At 47.3% G+C, this 21,221-nt stretch overlaps 1 protein-coding gene and 1 long non-coding RNA gene across 7 annotated transcripts in view; one reads left to right on the plus strand and one right to left on the minus strand.

Moving 5' to 3' along the window:
- Katnal1 (katanin catalytic subunit A1 like 1) overlaps positions 1-8,627 on the plus strand; it is a 61,834-nt gene extending 53,207 nt beyond the window's left edge. For all 6 annotated transcript variants that reach the window (XM_087577857.1, XM_087577859.1, XM_087577855.1 and 3 more), the window contains 2 exon segments: positions 6,100-6,226; positions 8,342-8,627. In XM_087577857.1, the coding sequence (XP_087433983.1) occupies positions 6,100-6,226; positions 8,342-8,540 (326 nt within the window). In that variant the 3' untranslated portion in view covers positions 8,541-8,627.
- A 2,368-nt stretch (positions 8,628-10,995) lies between these two features.
- On the minus strand, positions 10,996-20,950 carry LOC102553253 (uncharacterized). The gene is made up of 6 exons (XR_015634597.1): positions 20,821-20,950; positions 20,528-20,650; positions 16,414-16,548; positions 15,300-15,485; positions 13,288-13,492; positions 10,996-11,147 (listed from the first exon to the last, which is right to left on the minus strand). It is a non-coding gene; the product is annotated as an uncharacterized LOC102553253 (long non-coding RNA).
- Positions 20,951-21,221: the final 271 nt, after the last annotated feature.

The following is a 21,221-nucleotide window of genomic DNA, read 5'->3' on the forward strand; positions in this document are numbered from 1 at the left end:
ACAAGAACATCCTGACGCCCTTCTCGTGAGGGCCAGGCAGCCATGACATGAAGTTACTCAGGCAGCTATGGAGAAGCCCACACAGGAACCAGAGACTTCTACTAACAGCCACCATCTTGCCAGTCACAGAAATGAGCTGCTTCTAGATTGACTAGTGCAGGCCTGTAGTGCACTGTGTGAGATACTAACTGTCCACTTGACACAGCCCAGAGTCACTGAGAAGGGAGTCTGGATGGTCGCCTCCGTCAGATTGGCCTGCGGGCATGTCTGTGGGAGGTTGTCTTGATTAGTAGTTGATGCGGGTGGGGCCAGCCTACTGTGGGCAGCACCGTTCCGACGCAGTTGGGCCTGAGCTGTATCAGAAAGCCAGCCAAGTGTGGGTCTGTGAGCCACAAGCAGCACCCCTCAATGTCTCTGCCGTGGCTCCTAGCTGCGAGTGAGTTCTCTGGTTGGAGGTAATGCTCTGCCTCCCCTCAGTGATGGACTGGGACTGGGACATGGGAGCCATGGACCCGTTCTTCAGATAAGTCACTTTGGGTCGGAATAGCTCGTCATAGCAACGGAAGGAAACTAGGTTATGCTCTGAGTCGGACAAAGAAAGAGGACCTATAGAGTGTATCTCTCTGTCCATCTGCTTCTCTCTCTGTCTGTCTGCGTGTTGATGGTGGGGTGCCGGAAGAAAGAGTGAGAGAGAAGAGGAGAGAGAGAGAGAGAGAGAGAGAGAGAGAGAGAGAGATTGGTGGATGGAGTAATTCAGGGTATGGCTCATGTAACCACAGCGGCTGGCAAGTGCGCAGCTCAGGGTGAGCTGCCATGGTAGAGACCCAGGAAGAGCTGATGTCATGCGCAGTTAAGCGAGAAGCCTGTCTGCCTCCAGGCTCCGATTTTCTGGGCGAGGCCAATGTTTTAACTGAAGCCTTCAGCTGATGAGGTGAGGCCCAGCCCCACTGTGGAGAAGGTTCTTGGCCCTCCTCACAGTCACCAGCCTAAACATGTACCCCCAGGGTAGAGCTCCGCATGCACCTAGGCACTTGGTCCCAGCCAAGTTGAACATATAAATCAGTCATCACAGACGCCGGACCAGACATTGTAGATAAGATGCTTCTAGATTCCTGATTCACAGAAACTGTAAGAGGATACATTACCCTGGCCTCTGCACTTTAGCTCAGCGTTTACTCAGGACTAGATTACCACTTCCTACTTCATGGCAGCTATTCTAACCTTTAGACAACGCCGCTTCCACTCACTGCTTTTCCGTTTTCTTCATTTATTTGCATTTTTCTGTGTCTTACTCTGCCCTGTGATTGATATCCCATGCTGCATGCTGTAGAGTGTCTGGGTATTGCTTTCCTATACAGGGCAGCCCTGCTGGCACTCAGAGGCAAGACTGAGAAAACTGCTCTTCAGTTCCTCAGGGCTGGAAAGATGGCCAGTGGTTTTCGGGAGAACCCTGGTTTGATTCCCAGCGCTAACACGGTAGCTCACAACCCTCTGGAACTTGAGTCCCAGGGGATTCAAAGCCATCTTCTGGCCTTCGCAGGCGTTGCACACACAGGGCTGTAGCCATACAGGCTGGTGAACACCCAGATATGAAAATACTTGGCCTCGTGGCTTCACATAAGTTTATAGTGGTTTGCCATAGGAGGGCTGATCTGGCGGGCGTCAGCTGTTTCTCCATGGCAGAAAGCGAGGGAAGCCTTGTCTATGACTCTTGAAGCTGCACCTTTGTAACAAACATATTACTTGATCTCTCCTGAGACTTGGCCTCCAGGCTATCTAATGTAATTAATTGGTAGTTTCAGCTCACAGGCCCTGCTCTATGTCACCTGTCCTGTCTGTCACTTTTATTCTGCTACTTTTGATAATCTTAGGATTTAAACACATTTCGTTTTCTTACAGTAGTGTTTAATTGCTGGTTGAGCTTATGAGACGATCTTACCTAGAGCACTGGCTGAAGGGACTTAAGACCCTGCCATCACGAGTGTCTGACTGTGTCTCTGGACCCGTGACCTGAATGTGTTTGTCCCATAGGCCCCCAGGCTCATTCCTATCCCCAGAACATGGTACCTGGGGGTGAAGAGTTCCGAGTCTTGTCCTTTCTTTCCTCTTTCCTAAGCATTTGGAAGTGTTTGCTGTTGTCTCCCCACTGTGACTGTTCGTGCCAGCTTGTCTCACTCGGCTCTGTGTGCGTGAACTCGGGGCCGAATCGTTTATTAGCATTCTCTGTTTATTCAGTAATTGCCAAGTCAGATGCTCTTGTCCCCGCTTCTAGGAAAGAAACAGGACATCCTCAGAACTCAGCAGTCCCCAGAGTGTCCTCCCAAGCACACTCCCTTCCAGGCCCGCTGCTAACCGCTGTCGTTCCTTTTATAAAAATGATTTATTGTTTTTCCTCGTAATTTGTATCACTTAATAATATATTTCCAAACAGTTTTATTTCTTTTGCAATTTTACATAAATTCAGTCACAAAATGGTGTCTGTCTTCTGCTGCTTTTGCTCAGCGTGTTTCTACATGCAGATGTAGTTCCTTTCTAAGCTGTGCGCTCTTCTACTGTCTAAACATAGCCTCGTTGCATTAAACAACAGAAATGCACTTGCACACGGGTCACAAAGACCAGAATGTGTCATGGAACCCGGGTGTGGGGTGCATGCTGTGGTAGGAGATCTCTCTCACGAACATGTGTCGGAGATTTAAAAAAAAAAAAAAAAAAAACAACCTGTTATTTAGCAATGGGAAAATGGAGAAGAGGAAGCTCTGTTTAAAGCCAGCTTCTCCACCACAGAGCTGGTTCTGCACACAGGGAAGGAGGAACAAAGGAGAGAGGAACCCAGGGAGGGACATGGACACTCCTGGGCACAGGCGCTGCCTCTCCTCATCCCTTTGGTGGTCAGTGTGGCTGGGAGAGGACTTTACCTTGAAGGGGGATGAGAGACTAGGCACATCTCTGTGAGATTAGCCCTGAATGAGACAAAATAGTTCCCTAATCCTTAACCTATCTACGTGCAGGGTGAGCTGAATCTGCCCAGACTCATAAGCCATCCGGGAGGACAGACGTAGGATGAAGGGACAGATGCCAGGTCTTCTCATCCTGACGTAGTTGTGGGACATCTGTAGACCTAGGGGAGGACCGTGTTCCCTTCTAAAGTGGCTGTCCAGGCTCTAGGGAGGGAGCCAATGCTCCTGTTTTCAGTGATTCTGTGCTACAGGTATTCCCCAGCAAGACTGCGGGGACGTCACCAACAGTGCAGACTAGCTGTGCACCCCTCAGAATTAATGCTGCTAAGTCACTTGAGCAAGCAAGGGTTTACTCCACTTTCCATCATTCCCTCTGAGACACTGCTATTTGCCTGGTAGACCCTGCTCTTTGCCTGCCATCTTCCTCTGGTAGCCACACATGACCTTCCTCCTGAGTATGTCTGTGCCCTAACCTCTCTGTAAGGACACCAGTTACACTGGGTGCGGGCACAGTCGCATGACCTCTTTTGAGATCTTTTAAAAACCTGTCACCAAGTGTAGTCAAACTCCAAAGGACTTGGAGTTAGGACTTCAACATAAGAATATTTGGGGGCATGGTTCTTGTGATAATTGGAGTCCCCGATTCAAGCGTGCTCTGCATGGTAAGTTCTCCCCTTGTGCTTTTAGTGTGTGTGTGTGTGTGTGTGTGTGTGTGTGTGTGTGTGTGTGTGTGTGTGGTGTATAGCCACATGCATGTGATCATGTGTGCATGAGTGCTGTGCATGTGCCTCTGGAGGCCAGCAGTCAGTGTTAGGTGTCTTCCTCTGTCACCCTCCTCATTTTTTGAGACAGGGTCTCTCACTTGCTTGTAGCTTGTTGACTGACTAGACTAGCTGGCTAGTGAGCCTTCAGGACCCGTGTCTGTCTCCCAGCTCAGGGATCACGGTTCATGCTGCCCCTCCAAGATTTTGATGTGGGCGCGAGGGATCCAAACTCGGGTCCTCATGCTTTCGTGGTGAACAGTTTGTCTGCTGAGCTGTCTCCGCAGCCCCACAGCTCCTCTCTAAAAACCTGCATCTCGAGAGTTCTCCCTGAGATCATTAACTGTTTTCCTAGGTATTTCCTGAAAATGCTTTTAATTTTACACTTATTTTACTTGTAATGGATCGGCACTGAGTTTTGCGTAGAGTATGGGGGAAACCGGATCTCATTTTCCCTGAGGACAGGTTTGCTTTTCTTTATTGCTCATCCCACCTTTCATCCCTGGAGCCTAGGGCCCACCTCGCTCCCATTTCTATCCCACTGATCTGTTCATCTCCAGAGAGCCCCCCCCCCCCCCCCTGCAGGCAGCAGGCAGGCAGCAGGCGGGCAGGGTGCTGTTGCTCTGCAGGCCTTCATAGAAATCATCATTGTCATCGTGTGTGTCGTTGCTGTCAGCAGCAGCCACAGCTCTCCCCACCTTGCTGCTCCCCCAGAGCATCTCAAGGCTCTTACCGCTCTGTAAACAGACCTCCTCAGACATTCTGTAGAAATGCTTTGATGTTAGGAATTGGGAGAAGAAATATAAATGTAGTTCTATGAAAGATAGAACGAATCAAGATTAAACCGGTAGGGGCGGACTCTACTGAGACAATGCTGAGGTGTGGCGTGAATACCTGACATGGTGGGCTGGCCTCCCGGAAGCCAGCGGGCAGGGCCCTGCACTTTGTGTTTCGGGAGCTTACCGAGGCCCTGCTGTTGTCCTGATAATGGAAAAAGTCTATATGCCTTCGTTCTCAGGAACTGCACGCTCATGAACCTGTGGGTATAATGTCACCTGCAGCCAGCCCTCAATTCATGTGTGTGTGTGTGTGTGTATGTATGTGTATGTGTGTGTATGTGTGTGTATGTGTGTATGTGTGTGTATGTGTGTGGTGTATGTGTGTGTATGTGTGTGTATGTGTGTGTATGTGTGTATGTGTGTGTATGTATGTGTATGTGTGTGTATGTGTGTATGTGTATGTGTGTGGTGTATGTGTGTGTATGTGTGTGTATTTGTGTATGTGTGTGTATGTGTATGTGTGTGTATGTGTATATGTGTGTGTATGTGTGTGTGTATGTGTGTGTGTATGTGTGTATGTGTGTGTATGTGTGTGTATGTGTGTGTATGTGTGTGTATGTGTGTGTGCGTGTGTGTGTGTGTGTGTGTGTGTGTGTGTGTGTAGGGTAGGGAGTTTGTAGTACTGTTAGCACCCCGTGAATGGTGAGGAAATGTAAAGGGCTTTTTTTCTAATATTTAACATTTCTTAAAATAACAGTTGAGGAAAATTAACCTTATTTTTTATCTTAGGAAAGAGAGACCCAGGTAAACCTGTCATGGCCTGTCATAGTGTTTTATTCAAGCGGGTCTACCTCAAACTACAGCAACAGAAAGCCAAGCAACTCAGCACAGAGCCATGTCCAAGCCAGCACGGGGGGAAATCATGCTGGCACCAGGTGTCCCTGAACTAGTGCACCCGGGAGCTGTTTGTGCTCACTGCTAAGTCTTAGCTTTTCTGAACCACGGACAGACCTCCTTAAGTCTGCCATCCTAACATTTGAACAGGGTTCTTCTGAGGAGTTATCCTCCGTCTGTCTCTTTTGACCAACTAGACCAAATAGTTTTTCTATTTTAAAAGTAATTCTGTGTGTTGAGGTATTTTGCCAGCAGGTATTAGAGCCACATTCATGCAGTGCCTGTGGAGGCCAGAAGAGGGCGTCAGAGTCCCTGGAACTGGAGTGACAGAAGGTGTGAGGTACATGTGGGTGCTGGGAATTGAACCCAGGTCCTCTGCAAGAGGCTCTGCTGAGCTGCCTCTGCACCCATCCCCCTGATGTTTTTCGTTCGAAGCCATCTGCGGCTTTGAAGGCAGCATTTATCTGAGCTCATAGAGAGCTCAGAGCTGTGGTTCTCCTCTGGCATCTGTTAGGAGAAATAAGTCCCCTCAGGTTTCTGTGACCTCGTATAGGAAGTAGAGAGACTGCATTGAGTGACACATAGAAGTGCTGGGGGCCTCGCTGTCTTGGTCTCCTTTTTACATTGCTTTTCTCTCCTGGGTGTTTAAAGGGGATCCCTCAGCAGAAGCAGTAGTAAGTTTACGTGAGACCTTCCATCTTCCCACAGCAAAAGGAAGGGCGGAGCTCCTGAAGATCAGCCTCCGGGAGGTGGAGCTGGACCCCGACATCCACCTGGAGGACATCGCTGAGAAGACAGAGGGCTACTCGGGCGCTGACATAACTAACATCTGCAGGTATGTCCTGGTGACCTGTGGCCGAGCCCACACGTTAGTTTAGATGTGTAGGACAGCTGGTCTTAAAGTCAGAGGTGTTAGCCCCAAACCTGAAGGCAGCACCCCGTTTCCTGGAGGTTTGCACGTATTTTTTTCTTTTTAAATAGCTTTATTTTCTTTTTAAAAAAAATTTTTTTTTGAGATTTTAATATAACTACAACACTGGCCTCCCTTCCCTTCCCTTCCACCAACCTGACTGCCTAAACATGAACGACAGCCATGCTAACACCCATGCGGCTGAGCTCAGGAGGCTCCAGTCCCACACAGACCAGCAGGCAGCCAAGGAGCGCTGAGAGCAGGTGCAGGACCCAAATGGTCAGCCCTAAAAGCATACACGCTGTCATGTCGTCCAGATTACTCCCTTCACACACACCTTGATGGTTGTTTGACAAACACGTACATAATACGATGGATGACTTGCTTCCTCTCGGTCCATTCTTGATTCCAGGTCCTCTCGCCCAGGCTGTAAATTCATGCTCCTCCCGCCTGTGTCTCAGAAGTGCTGGGCGTATAGACGCTCTCTTAGAGTTTCGGGCGCCAAATACGGGCCTGCGAGTGCTGGACAAGTGCTCCACCAGTGAGCTCTATCTCCACTCCTCACGTAGGTTTTTGGTTGCCGTAAGAAACACTGTGTCTTCCTCGGCAACAGAACTGAGCAACCCCACACTAATCTGCTTTAGGGTGGCACACAGCCGCACTGTGGAAGCAACAGTGTGCAGCTTTCTTGGGCGAATTTGGACCACGTGAGGATGAAGGAAGTTGATCCGTTTCATTGATGGAGGAGACACAGTTTTCAGTTCCCATCCACTCTAAGGACCTCATGGTTTTAGATCCATCACTGGAAAGAGAGAACTTTTAGTTCTTATGGAGAAGTCTGCGTACTTAGTCTCTGTGCTTTCCCTTAAAGTTTTAGCGCCTGTCTCCCTTGTGTTTCCTGCATTTGAGTCCAGAGGCTTCACGCCCTCAAGTTTCCACCATCTCTGTAGTAAAACACTGGCAGACCTGAAGGTGAGGCTTCTCGTCCTCCTAGTAGGCCTTGATGAGAACTCAGCCATTTCTTCTACGGCTTCGTGTTTATTTACCGTTGATCAGGAGAAGCATCCCACAGACGTCCTCTGAGGGACCTGTACATGGAGACTGTCACATCCCTCCCTGCCTTCACTCCATTTGCCGAGGCGGTACACTGACTTATTGGTTGTAAACTTGACATTTTAACATTAGCTAAATGTCCATTCCAAGCATGCGATTCTTCATTCCAAAATTGACTTCCTCTTCCTAAACTTCCAGGCTGTTTTGAGGCACCGAGAAGAAGGCCTGGTACTAGCTGAGCTTGTCCTGGGCCTCCGCGATATAGTATACTTCCCAACTCCTGTCCTATTTTGGGGTGTGTGCGTGTGTGTGTGTGTGTGTGTGTGTGTGTGTGTGTGTGTGTGTGTATTTGCAGGTGTATGAATGTGTGCAGATGCCTGTGCACTTGGAGATCAGACATCAATCTTGGATGTTGTTTCTCAGGTGCCGGCCACCTGATTTTGTTTGTATGGTGACTAGGGCTGGGTTTCTTTTCTTTTTGGCAGGGCCTCACTGTGTATCTCTAGCTGACTAGGTAAACCAAGTTAGCCTCAAAATCAGAGGTCTGCACCTTCTGACTACGTGACTAAATGTGTGTTCCACCACCCCTGGCCTCTCCCTGGTTTTTGAGACAAGGTCTCTCAGTGGCCTTAAGACTTGCCAAGTAGGCTGGGCTAGCTGGCTAACATGCCCTAGGGATTTCTGTTTTCACGTCCCTAGGCCTAGGATGATAAGCCTGTGCCAACATACCCAACATTTGGGGGGTGGGGGTGGGACTTGAACCCCTGGTCCTTGTGCTTAGATAGCCAGCACTATTCCAACTGAGCCATCTCCCCAGCTTTTGCATTGGTTTTGAACCTCTTCTGAAACTTCAGGATGGGACTGGAGACTTCTGAGTGGTGTCTGGAAAGCACACATAACATCGTCCTCAGTTACTGTGGTGACTTTGTCGTTGAAGTGTTGAGAGCGGGTGCAGGTAGGCTGCTGACTGCTTTGGTCTGGTTGCAGAGATGCTTCTCTGATGGCCATGAGGCGGCGCATCAACGGCCTGAGTCCAGAAGAGATCCGGGCCCTGTCCAAGGAGGAGCTGCAGATGCCTGTCACCAGAGGGGACTTGGAGCTGGCACTGAAGAAAATCGCCAAGTCTGTCTCTGCGGCAGACCTGGAGAAGTACGAAAAGTGGATGGTTGAGTTCGGATCTGCGTGACTGGTCACCGTCTTCCATTTCCGGGAGTTTGTTTATGAAATGTGAAGAAATTCCTGAAATTAAAAAAAAAGAGTCTGGAATTTTTAATCAGAGAAATCTTCACTTAAAGGCCAAAACAAAAATGCCTAGAGGTACAGAGAAACGTAGTTGAGAAGTAAGAGACGCCCATAGAGTCTGCTGGCTTCAGGCTACAGAATAAGCAGGCCAGGGCCCTGGGGCTGAGGGGGCGGCTCTGGGCGGGAGGGCCTTGTTTACAGAGCATTTGATTGGAATGGTCACTTGGAGTGGAAAGATGGTGAATTCTTCAGGAAACGATGATCTTTGAATCTGTAGAGTGCAGTACTCCCTGTCGGAGTATGATGTGCAGTTAGCATTCTCGCTCACTCCCCCTAGCTCACCAGCTCCTCTGTTAGCCTCTGGCTCCTTAGACATTTGCCAAGTGTTTCCCCTGGTATAGTCTTTGTGCCGGTGCCTCCCACGCTTCCTTTGGAACGATGGGAAGAGTCTCGCTCTGTTAGCAGCAGCCTTCACCCTTCGAACGTCTCACTTTTCACTCAGTGTGCTCAAATCAATATGGCTACTGGTTTTTTAATCACCTCCAACACTGTATGCTTTTGGAGAATTTGACTTTGCTCAGTAATCTGAATTCTAAACAAGACTAGTCTCCTAGGCTATAATGCAAAAGAACCTTTTCCCCTCTTCTGCATGTATTTTGCCAGCATGTATGTCTGTGTACCACATGCATGTGGTACCTGAGGAGACCAGAAGAGGACATTGGGTCCCCTGATTCTAGAATTATAGGGAGTTTGAGCCACCATGTGGGTGCTGGGAACCAAGTCCAGGTCCTCTATATAATGGCCTGGCCATCCCTCCAACCCCACACACAGATCTATGAACTTGTGCATGCAGTGGGAGAGAGCCCACATCTGACCTGCTCAGTAGACGTAGAGTTAGCCCGGAAGGAGGATCTCAAAGGGAGCTGCATGGGTGTGGTCACACGCACTGTGCCCTGTAATTAATCACGCCTGCCCCTTCTGGACTGTCAGGCAACCTATGCTTCCAAATCGACTTTAAAAGCTTGTCTGATAGTACCCTAATTCTCAAGCCTACTTTGAAACTATGTACTCTATCCATCTTAGAGACACTTTAGAAACTCCCACTATGTCGCTTAAGATACTTGACCTCTTTTCCTTACTAAAACCTATAAATGCATCATGCTCTTTTCAGGGGACAGAAACCTGACTCTTTAAACTCATGGATTCATCTGATTATTATAAATTGCCCCTTTCTTCTGAGACAGAGTGAAGAGCTCTAGCAGGCCGACCATGACACACAGGCGCTCACAGACTTTGTCCCTTTACCCTTCTCCCCCTGCTGAGCTGTTAGATCTCATTCCTGAAGCTCGTCACCAAGGTCTGGCCCCTTATTTGGCCATTGGCTCGTTCCTGAGACCGAACACCAAGGTCCAGCAATCAGAGTCCATTGTTTTGACTAACCCGATAACTAAAATACCCAGCCAGACCTCACCAGCGTGCCCTAGCTCGTTCTAACACAGACCTCCCCTTTCCCCAGCAAAGCTGTTTGCTGATGCTTCCGCCCAGTGCAGATTCGGCCACCTTGTCCCCCTGCCCTGCTTAATCAAGGATCTCTTTGCATTTGGCTTGTGCTTGGGAGGTGTTTGGTGTGGTCTGACTGGGGTCCAGAGGGGAGCATCCCACAGTACACAGGCCCCTTCACACAGATTATAAAGTTCCAAATCAAAAGACATCATTTTTTTGTAACGGGCCCAATTCTTGAAAAGTTAGACAGAGATGAGCAAACTTGCTTTTATTTATTTACTTAGAGGAGGGTCTTACTTTGTCCCCAGTAGCTAGGACTCCAGGCACCACACCAGGGACGTTTGAAATAAACAACTAATGTGGAAGGCTGATGTGGGAGGATCAGTAGGAAACGGACACAGCCTGAATGCCCTCCAACTGCTAAAAGGATAGTGAAAATATGGCACGCACGCATGCACGCACGCACGCACGCACGCAGCCTATAGCCAGCCTGTATAGAATAGCAAGACCCTATCTCAAAAATCAAACAGAGGGGCTGGGGATTTAGCTCAGCGGTAGAGTGCTTGCCTAGCAAGCGCAAGGCCCTGGGTTCGGTCCCCAGCTCCGAAAAAAAGAAAAAAAATCAAACAGAAAGAAACAACCCCACTAAATCCTCTTGTTGGACTTAAAGAAAGGGAGGAAGGAAGGGAGGGAGGGAAGGAGGGAGGAAGGAAAGAAGGAAGGAAGGAAGGGAGAGAGAGAGAGAGAGAGAGAGAGAGAGAGAGAGAGAGAGGCAGGCAGACAAGCAGCCAGGCAGACAGACAGATAGACAGCCCTTCTCTCTAACCCTGGTGGTTGGTAGCCCTTTCCTGGCATTGGCATTACTTACCTTTGCATAAACCTTTTTTCCCCCTGAAGTCCTCATGCTCCCGCAGTGCAGGCCTGCGTCTATGCTAGGTTGGTCTGTAGCCACTGAGTTAGTAAGTCAGATGTGCTTCCGACTCTCTCCCTCCTCAGAAGCTGTCAGTGGGTGGCAAAGGCTTTGCTTGTCTTAAACTCCTGCGCGGATCTGTAAGAGGCCGCTCAGATGTAAGACATGCTTCTGTAAGACATGCTGTCATGGCCGCACGAGTCATGGCCGCGCGAGGCACGTTACCTTGCCCACAGTAGGAACTGTTTTCTTTGCTGCTCTGGATTGTAAAGCAGGTGTGTTACCACAGTAGAAGTACTCGGTCTACTTCCCTGGGAAACAGGAGCACTGGAGCGACAGCCCAGTGACCGGCATGCGCGTAGTTGTGTGACAGGAGCGTCGTGGATGCTCCCGTCATGGCCACACTGCTGGTCACTCTTTGTGTGTAGGAAGGTGGATGGAGGCTGTGTGGCTTGCCAAGCCGTGCTGGACTCTGAGGCTTTGGCTGGATATTTCCTTTGGTAACTGTCACTCCCAGCTTCTACTAAAGCATGGATTTAGCTCATAAAGGGAGAAACGGCAATCTGTGTGTTTGGAGAAGGAAATATACAGAAATGTCTTCCTCTCTGCTTTTTTTTTTTTTAAACCTTTGATTGGTTTTAAAATTAGAAATTTTAAACAATCAAACAATTTGGAGAAGGAAATATACAGAAATGTCTTCCTCTCTGCTTTTTTTTTTTTAAACCTTTGATTGGTTTTAAAATTAGAAATTTTAAACAATCAAACAATTTGTTTAAACAAACAATTATTTGTTTAAACAAACAATAAAAAATAAAACTATTAAAGATCTATTTTAATGTACCCACTTTATCATTTTTGTGCCACAGTTACACATGTAATTATGGTAAGTGTATACACATGTAATGTGTTTGCTGTGAAAGCTTTACTTCCATAATTTCTTTTTTTTTTTTTTTTCTTTTTTTCGGAGCTGGGGACCGAACCCAGGGCCTTGCGCTTCCTAGGTAAGCGCTCTACCACTGAGCTAAATCCCCAGCCCCCATAATTTCTTTTTTAAAGAAACTAGGAGAATATTGGTGAAATGTCCCAGACAAATGGCTCTTTAAGGGAAGCTGAGGCCTCCTAGTCACTCGGCTGAGAAACAGGTGACATCACAGGCCTGCAGAGTCACCCAGACCAACTTTCTCGTGTCTTTGTTTGTTGCTTACTGTTTGAATGTACAATATTTTCAATCTGGGACGCACATGACACCCATGCGAATCTTAAGAGCCCATCACAGCAGAAGAAAATAGCATGCAGTGAAGGACGCACGGTGGTGAGCTAACCCTCACGGGGACGCTCACACGCACTGATCTGCAGTTTATTTACCTCGACAGAATTACTCCAAGTTTACTTATTTATGCTTTTAATCTAGGCTTTTCATATTTATTTAATTTTTGGGTCATTTGCTTTTGATATTATTTCTTAATGTGGAACCTGAGTAATTAAAATATTAGATCAGGGGGTTGAGGATTTAGCTCAGTGGTAGAGCGCTTGCCTAGGAAGGCCCTGGGTTCGGTCCCCAGCTCCGAAAAAAAGAAAAAAGAAAAAAAAAATTAGATCAGTATGGTAACATATTTTTACACATTTACTTTGTAGTAATTTGAATTTTTACTAGTTTTTTTTTCTCTCTGAAAACTGTAGTTTTGATATTTCTCATTTCAGGTGCCTTGTTAATAAAAACATATTAAGATGATGCTATGAAATCATTTCTGCTCTGCTTTTCGCACACCTTAAGAAAACTAAAAACAAAATTAAAACCTGAATATTGGCTTAATACTAGTGGTAATACTAGTGGTACGGGACTGGTATGTTTGTCACCACAAATGGGGGTTTATGTGCCTTGAGTGGCAGAAGGAAAAGAAAGCTCGTTCACTCCTCTCTCCCGCTCTCCTTCCCAGCTTTCACTTTCCCTGCATTGTGCTTTCCCTGCTCTCCCTGCTCTCCTCCCTGCTCTCCCTGCTCTCCCTGCTCTCCTCCCTGCTCTCCTCCCTGCTCTCCTCCCTGCCCTCCCTGCCCTCCCTGCCCTCCCTGCTCTCCCAAGTACACACCACCCCTGTCCTCAGGAGGAGGGTCCCCTGCTTAATTTTAGGCATTCCTTGCCTCATCTCTACAGATCTGTTCTTAAAGTACAGCCCTCTCTGATGCTTTTACCTCTTCCTGTTAACTTGATAATTCTAAGCTGGAATTTTAAAAGTAGTATTATTATTAGTATTAGTATTATTTTGAGACAGGGTCTTACCTTGTAGCCCCTGTCCAGCCTGGAAATAAATACGTAAACCAAGCTGAAGTCACAGAGAGCGTCTTGCCTCTGCCTCCCGAGGGAAAGGTGAGATCCGTGAAGCGTAGACGTTGTGCTTCCCTGTGTGGCCGGCCTTTATTTGAATGTATTTCACCCCAAGGAGCAGGTTCACACATGTCACACAGTCCACTGGTTTCTCAGTGTTCTGTAAATACAAACCAACATGGTGGTATTAAACATTTTGGAGCTTAGCAGTTCCTCTGTCCACCCTGAGAACCTCATTACTTTATGAAAGCACGTGTGTTCACACTTACCACCCTCCCTGGGTGGCCACTCTGTGGACACCGTGTCCCGTGGGACCCCTACCCGACAGAATGGCTCGAGGGTGTGCCTCTAAGACTTTGCTTCCAGTGTTTGCCCTCCAGTATTTAAGCTAATTTAAATAAAAAGATGTTTCTAAATTGTATCTGCTAAATGTGTTTCTCTCACACTTCATGCTTGAGTCTTGCTATGTTGGCATAAGTTGTGGTGTTACAATAAATTTCTAGAGAGTTGACTGTCGATTTGATTGTATAGCGATGTGTGCTTCTTGCTCCCAGGGGACAACAGACCCCTCACTAGCTGCCATGAGCCTCTTTTCCAGACTTTTCTCATGAAATCACATCTTTGTCAACGTGGTATTTTGTTTTCTGTGCAATTTACTAATAATTTTAAGGTCAATGTGGTAATGTGTGTGGCTCTCCAATTAACTATTTTAATAAATATTTATGTGGTACTATTTCATAGTGGACATTCTGTGTGGTGAATTTTCCCTATCATGAGTCTTATTTTATGACACTTCCAAAAGCCATTTCTTGAATTATCACAGTTTATTTTTTAGAGAACTTTAAGGAAAACAGGAACAGAAATGGTTCTTACAGTTCCCACATTCCCTCGCCAGTACCCCGTCTCTCCTGTATTAGAGTGTCGCATTGGCTTGATACAAGTGCTCCTATACGAGAGCCCCTAGCTTGCAGTGGGCCTCAGTCTGGGACAAGAGCATAATGCGTGCACCCACCAGAATTGTTTCATGGACAATCATTTGACTGCCCTGAAAATCCTGTGGGTCCCCTGGGGCTGCTCATTTTTCCTCCACCTCTCAGGCCCTCCTACCTTACTCACATTTCTCTGTCTATGGCTTCCTCAAACGGTATTCCACTGTATGGATGGATACACCAGCACACTCTGTTTATTCACCGTTTACTGAAAGGCGCCTCAGCTGTTCTCGAGCTTCAGCAATTACAAATACAATGGCTGTCAACCATGCTGCATATTTACAACGCTCCTACACGGTTTCTGGTTTCCGGGTACGCATTACCTTCAAGTAAATGCCTCCAACAATGGTCCCCGGAGCATGGTAAGATTGTTCTCACATTTATAAGAAACTACAGTGCTGTCTTCCCACACGGCCAGGGTCATCTTGCACTTGCATTAGCAGAGACTCTACACTCCCCTTGCTCTGAACCCTGGTGAGCGTTTGGTCGGGGTGGTTATGTGAGTCTCACCGTTTTGCGAAGTGTGCGATTGCTGCTTTCATTTGCTTGTCCCTAATGACAGCTGGTGCTGGCCGTCTTTCCCTACGCTCATTCATTTTTATACCAGCACTTTGCCACATCTATGTATGTGTTACATGCATACAGTGCCTGAGGCGGTCAGAAGAGGGTGCTGGATCCCCTGGAAACAAAGTTACAAATGGTTGTGAGCCACCATGGGGGTGCTGGGTCCTCTGGAAGAACAGCTAGGGCTCTTAACTGCTGAGTCATCTCTTCAGCGCGGCGCACCAATTTCTAATGAGAAGCGACTGAAGCCTAGCTGTGCCCCACTCTTTCTCTGGGCTCCTAAGTAAGAAGCTGAATTTATCCTTTTCTTTGTGGAGCAGAATTATGGACACCAACGAGTCTGCTGTCATTTGTTTTTCAAATATTACTACCAATCTGTCATTAATGGTCTCTTCTTTTCCAGTCTGCAGTTACCTGGTGAAACCTTTGCTCCGCTGTCATGGAGACTGAGTTGGGGCTGTTTGGAGACAGGGAGGGGTGAAGTTCGGGTGTGTGAATTGTATGTTGTCATCTCTCTGGTTTCTTTGTGAGTCTGCGTGATGTGTTAATCATTATCCTGACAGGATCCTCAGTTACCTAGGAGACAAGCTTCTGGCACACCTGTGAGGAAATATCTAGATTAATGTTAGTATCTGAGAATGTCTGAGAAGTCATCTGCATGATGTCAATTGATGTGGTAAGATATATCTCAACTGTGGGCAGGCTGTGTGGGGATTCCGGACTGTGTTAGAGAAAGTGAGTGGGGCACTAGCACGCAAGCGCCCCTTGGAGCACGAGCACGCATGCGTCCCTTGGAGCACGAGCACGCGTGCGTCCCTCTGTGCTTTCTGACTGTGGATGCACCACGTGATCAGCCACGGGACCAGATGCTTGCCGCCCCTGCTACTGTGACTGCCGCGCCATGATGGACTTTTAAAATGTAAGCCAGAATAAACCATTCTCCCTTATGTGGCTCTTGGCAGTCTTATCAGAACCACGAAAGAGAAACGAAGACACGTAATCCCAGAAATGCTCTAGGTAAACTAAGCGTGAAGTTGGGATTTGCACATCGCTCCATTGCCACACAACTGGGTCATATTTACAGCTTGGAAGGTGCCTGGAAACAGTTCTGTGGCCCCACTTTTCTCACCCCCTGTGACCACAAGTGGGTTTTACCCTTCCGAAGTGTAGACAAGAAAAGACTTGGGTGAGCGGTACCAAACTAGAAGAGACCAGGAAGGACCAACTTGTCCCACTCTGTCCATCAGTCCTTTGTCCTTTGCGTAGGGCCCAGGACCAGTGCAGCTTGAAGTTGTGAGATGGATTGGGGCACAGCAGAGCTCACTGCTAGAGGGTTTCCCCTGAGAAAGCAGGAATCAATCAGACTGAGAATGCCCTGAGCAATCTTCTGTCCCCTACCTACATCCTCTACTTCCTTCCTAACAGGAACAGGATTTCCGTGTCTCTCCTGGCTGGTTGTTCTTCTACCCCGCAAATGGGTGGGAAACAAAGCAATTTTTGTCCCCTTTATGGTCTCTCCTAACCTTACTTCTTCCAACTCGCCATTATCCAGGGCTGAAATCAGGAGCCAACCATGGTCCAGACATCTCTCTCTGAGGTGAGGCGTTGACTGGCGATTTTCAATGATCTTCTAGTCTAGGAACCAACACGCGTGCATTTCTCACTATGAAGCAAAAGCAAGTCACGTGTCACAGAGCAAAATGTTTGCTATATACACAGTGTGAGTGCTTCTCCTTCATCGTGCTGGCAGCTGGAAGTGCTTAAGAGTCTGGCTGCTTGGGGACTCGGGAATATTTGTGTATATCTTGAGCCTGGGACCAAAGTCTAAACCAAGAGTGTATGTTTTGAATAGATCTAGATGGAGCCCGACAGTAATCTTACATTTTGACTGTGTCCTGTCAGTGTCGGTCTCCACTTGTGGTATATCTTGTCTAGAATTCCCGTTCTGGAGCATTTTGGATTGGGAGTGCAGAGCTGATTAATTCGAGTTGCCAATAGTTAGGAAATACAGGACGCACTGGCCTGAAAGGACTGGAGATAGCATTTGCAGTGTCAAGTAATATCTGAGATGCATTTACTGTCACTGGATTCCTACTCCACCTCCTGAAGAGAGGAGACAGGCTGTACGGTGACCTGCTTTATATGGGATCACAATCGAGCTTAGCTGTGGTTAGACCCCAGATTACCACATACAAAAGTTACTCGGCAGATTTGCCCTGCCTTCTAAGGGTTTGAACCACTCACCTTCCCTTCCTGGCAGGGTACGTTTACCAGGGCATTTTTAGAGAGTGTCATAGCACATCCTGTTGCTTTTTACATTAGTGATACACGTGGGGAATCAGGCGCTGCAGTGTCATGAGCTGTAAACCGGGGCTGTCGCTGCTGCTGCTGCTGCTGCTGCTGCTGCTGCCTCTGCTGCTGCTGCTGCTGCTGCATTGGGGGCATGCATGTGCATGGGTCTTGTTTTTCAGTGCAAGGCTTTACGGAATAAACCTAGCATCCTGAGAGCTTCAGAGCAATGCATTTTGAGCCTCCTGTAAGTGGTCCGGCTCTCTACAAGTTGCCCACTCGGGGTCTCGGCCCCATTCCCCTGGCTGCGTGCATGGTTGTCCTCAGCGACTGGGCACCACTGAGGCTCCATTCCTCAGCCCAGTGTCATGCCGAACGCTCCAGATGTCTTCCAGTTAGCACATCTTCAGTAATTTCCTAAACAAATAACTAACCACAGTATGACTACCCTTCCATAACACAAATCTTGGACGGCCGAGCTTGCAGTCATTTTGCAGTGAGGGGCGGCTGAACTGTCGTGACCCATCTGAGGCCGGTTAGCTACCGCAGGCTATTTTTCAAGCATTTTGAAATCTATTTTGAAACACTCCTCAGACACACTTTGCAAACACATTCCCTCGAGTGTTTAAGCCCTCGCACATCTTAAAGGAAATATAACCCACATGTTTCCCATTCATTTTGCACTTAACTCATTAAAGTTGTTTTTTAAGAGGGGTTTGTTTTCTACGAAGTCGTAAGAAACCCTTCTCATGAAGTCTGTTAGCCTTTAAAAGCCTTCCCCCTAATCTTAACCTTTTCCTCCCTTGATAGATGTGGATAAAGTATTTTAGCTAACAGAGCTTGAAGTCTAAGCTAGCTCCGGATTAAGGATAATAAATTAGTCTGATTTCACGGTGAGAACTGGCTTCCCTCACTGTTTCTCAAAGCAGATACCAGCAAAGGACTCGCAAAAGGTGCCTCTGAAGGAGAGTATTGGCTGCCTCTCACGCTCGGTGGAGGCGAGCCGTTCAAGCACGTACAGGAAGCTAGTTACCCATGGTGCATGGCGGAGTTATATTCTCCATTGCGCATTGGGATAGATCAGAAAAGACGCTCATTTAAATTCAGCAAGCAGGGCCTGGAGACACAGCACAGTTTGTAGAGTGCTTGCCCAGCATGCGTGAAGCTCTGATTTAATTCCGGAGTACTACAAGAAAACAGGCCTATAATCCCAGGGCTCAGAAGGTAAAGGAGGCAGGAGGATCCCCCTGAGCTATAAACAAGTTGGAGGCCAGGGTACCAGAGACCTTGCCTTCCAAGGAAATGAGAAATAAATTCTGATAGGTTAACTTAGTTTTTCCCTGTATAGGTTGTGTGTCCTTGTATACAAAATGCTTTAGGACCACAGGTGATTCAGACCTGGGAGTTATTTGTATTTGAGGATGCATGCGCAGATTTTACCAATCGAGCACACCCGGTCAAAAATCTCTGAAATCCAAAATGGTCCAGAATCTAGAAAGAGCATCATGTCTATCCTCCAGAGTTTTAGATTGGTGATTTTCAGATCGCAATTGTCGACTTTTCCTGACACTTTCTACAAGATATTATTCTTGACCAAGTTAACGATTTATTGTGAAGTTGCAGTAATTGTTCTCATCTGGAGTTTAGAAATACTCTCTGCCAGAGAGTTAGTTCGGCGGGCTCCCCTTGTTGCCTAGCAGTGGGGCTTTGAGACCAGCTTTCTGTTTAGCTCTGATTAAACCAGTTAATGGTATGGAGTCTCCTTCGAGTGTGTAAGGTCATTGCAGCGGAGGGAAAAGGAAGCGTGCCTGCCGACAGCTAATTGGACAGACTGTCATAAGCCACAGGGACTCGGGAAGAGCTGCCAAAGCATAGCAAAAGAAAAGGGCTTGCTCGAGGCAGCAAGACACCGGGAGCTGGAGAATGGCGCCATGTCGGATAGTTCCTGGTAGGGAAGCGTGAACTGCGCATGCCCTGACCACAGACCATGCATTGACCACAGAATGCACCCCGACACCCATACCTTTAATAACTATTTTTTTTCTAGGATTTATTTAGCAGCTATGCCTTTTTGGTTTTGGTGCCTTCCAGAGTAACTCAGCTTCGCAGAGACCCACTGGTTTGTGCCACAAAGGGCTCTCTTAATGTTTTAGTGAAACTATGCTGATAGGTTAATTTAAGAATTAGCCCTTAGACTTGATTGAAACTAAAACTAGAACAACTTTACTTTAGTAAGAGAGATTTAAAAAAACAAAAACAAAAAACCTTTTACTTTGTACTTTACTCTGTGTTAATTTTACAAAAGAAACGCACAGTTTTTAAGGAGCACGGAGAGCAGTATTTGTAGAAACTACTTTCTCCCTTCTCCCAGACATGGCTACCAGTCCCCTTCCCCTTGACTATAGGGCTGGATCATGCCGGGCCTCTTCCCTAACCTAGGACGGTCTGCCCCAGCTTTGACAGTGCTGCCAACCGGGAGTAACATGTTAGCTGCAGCCAGGTATGTGCTGTATGTCCTCCCAATGTCAGCATTCAGGAGCTGGGCAGAGGGTCACGGGTTCAAGGCCTGCACGGGCTTATAGGGAGATCCAGGAAAAAGGACAACACTGCCCAGTGAGATCCAGTTGGAAAGCAGAGAGCCAGGGAGGCAGCCCAGTGCTAGATAATGCCTCTGTGTGCAAGGACCTGGTTTGACTCACAGTACCACCCCAACATACACAAACACCCCACTCCCACCCCCTACCCCCCCCACCCCCGTGACCATCTATTGGTGGCTTATAGGACTTTTGTAACTGACAGCATTTGTATATAATTTCTAAAAACACTATGTTGCCATTGTAATGTTTAGCCTCGTGAACACTGGCACAAAAATCTTTACAAAAAACTGGTGAATCATTTGTGTTAAAAGCTGTGAGGTTAAATGTGTTTCATTTGCGGGTGGGGGAGGATAACGATCTGGGGACACTGATTTTGTGTATTCCAGTCCTCAATCTCAGTGGTTGTTACTGCTGTTGTTACCTGTAGTTATACTTGTGGGCATTAGAGCGTGATGCCCCAGGCCCACACCCGTCAGCCATCTTTTCCGCATGCACCCTCTCCTCCCCCACATCTTTGCTGAGCTCCAGGGTGAGATCAACTTTTTAATGAGCTTCATTGTGAACCGAGCCCACTAATTATGCAGGAATTTTTTGTTTAACTTTCAAGTTTTCCTTGATGCTCCTCTGTCCCCCTCACTTTAATTGGAAGGTCGAAGTTTTGTATGAACAGTGCAGAATCCACCAAACCTCTCCCTTTAAAGTTTTTTTTTTCCTTCTTTTTCAACAAATAGGAAAATTGCTTCAAACGTAACTTACCATATTAAGAGCTTTAATAAGGGACTCTACGTCTTCGGCAGCAGAGCCCCGTAACAGTAGGAACATTTCTCAACATCGGTCTCCATCTGACAGATTCCTTTTTAAACGATCATTGTTCCCTCACTTTAAAAGAGAATTAAATTATACATAATTGAGATAAGCATTTCGTTGTGTGTGAATACATCCTACTCTTGCTATGCTAGTTATGTGTGCAATATGCAATACAATACGTATACGATATGCATACATACTTGTTACCCTATGCATAGCAAACGTTTAATAAAAACCAGTACCTGACCCTCCGGTGTCGCGCGCCTAATGTCCCGCCAGCAAGAACGACGCTCGGCAACAGGATTCTTCTGCAAACAAGCCTTTACTGTGTTACAGCTCTTCTTAGTGTTACAGCTCTCTTGAACAGGGACCCCGAGCAGCAAAATCGCTCGGCTTATATAGACAACAGTATGCTAATTATCTCTCAGGGATTGGTGGGGCTTGGATCACCCCACTACTTGTCCTCCAGGGATTGGCGGAGAATGAATCACCTCATTAGCATATTAACAGTCAACTGACACCTGGTGCATAAACCGCACGTGTGCAGTACCACCGTTCACCACTAGAGGGAGCCCTAGCAAGGGGACAAGCCTGCACATGCGCAGTAAGTCGTTTATATCCAGACAAGGCTGGATGTCGGCGC

Source organism: Rattus norvegicus, chromosome 12 (genome assembly GCF_021556685.1).
Source record: "Rattus norvegicus strain SHRSP/BbbUtx chromosome 12, alternate assembly SHRSP_T2T, whole genome shotgun sequence".
Taxonomy (NCBI): domain Eukaryota; kingdom Metazoa; phylum Chordata; class Mammalia; order Rodentia; family Muridae; genus Rattus; species Rattus norvegicus.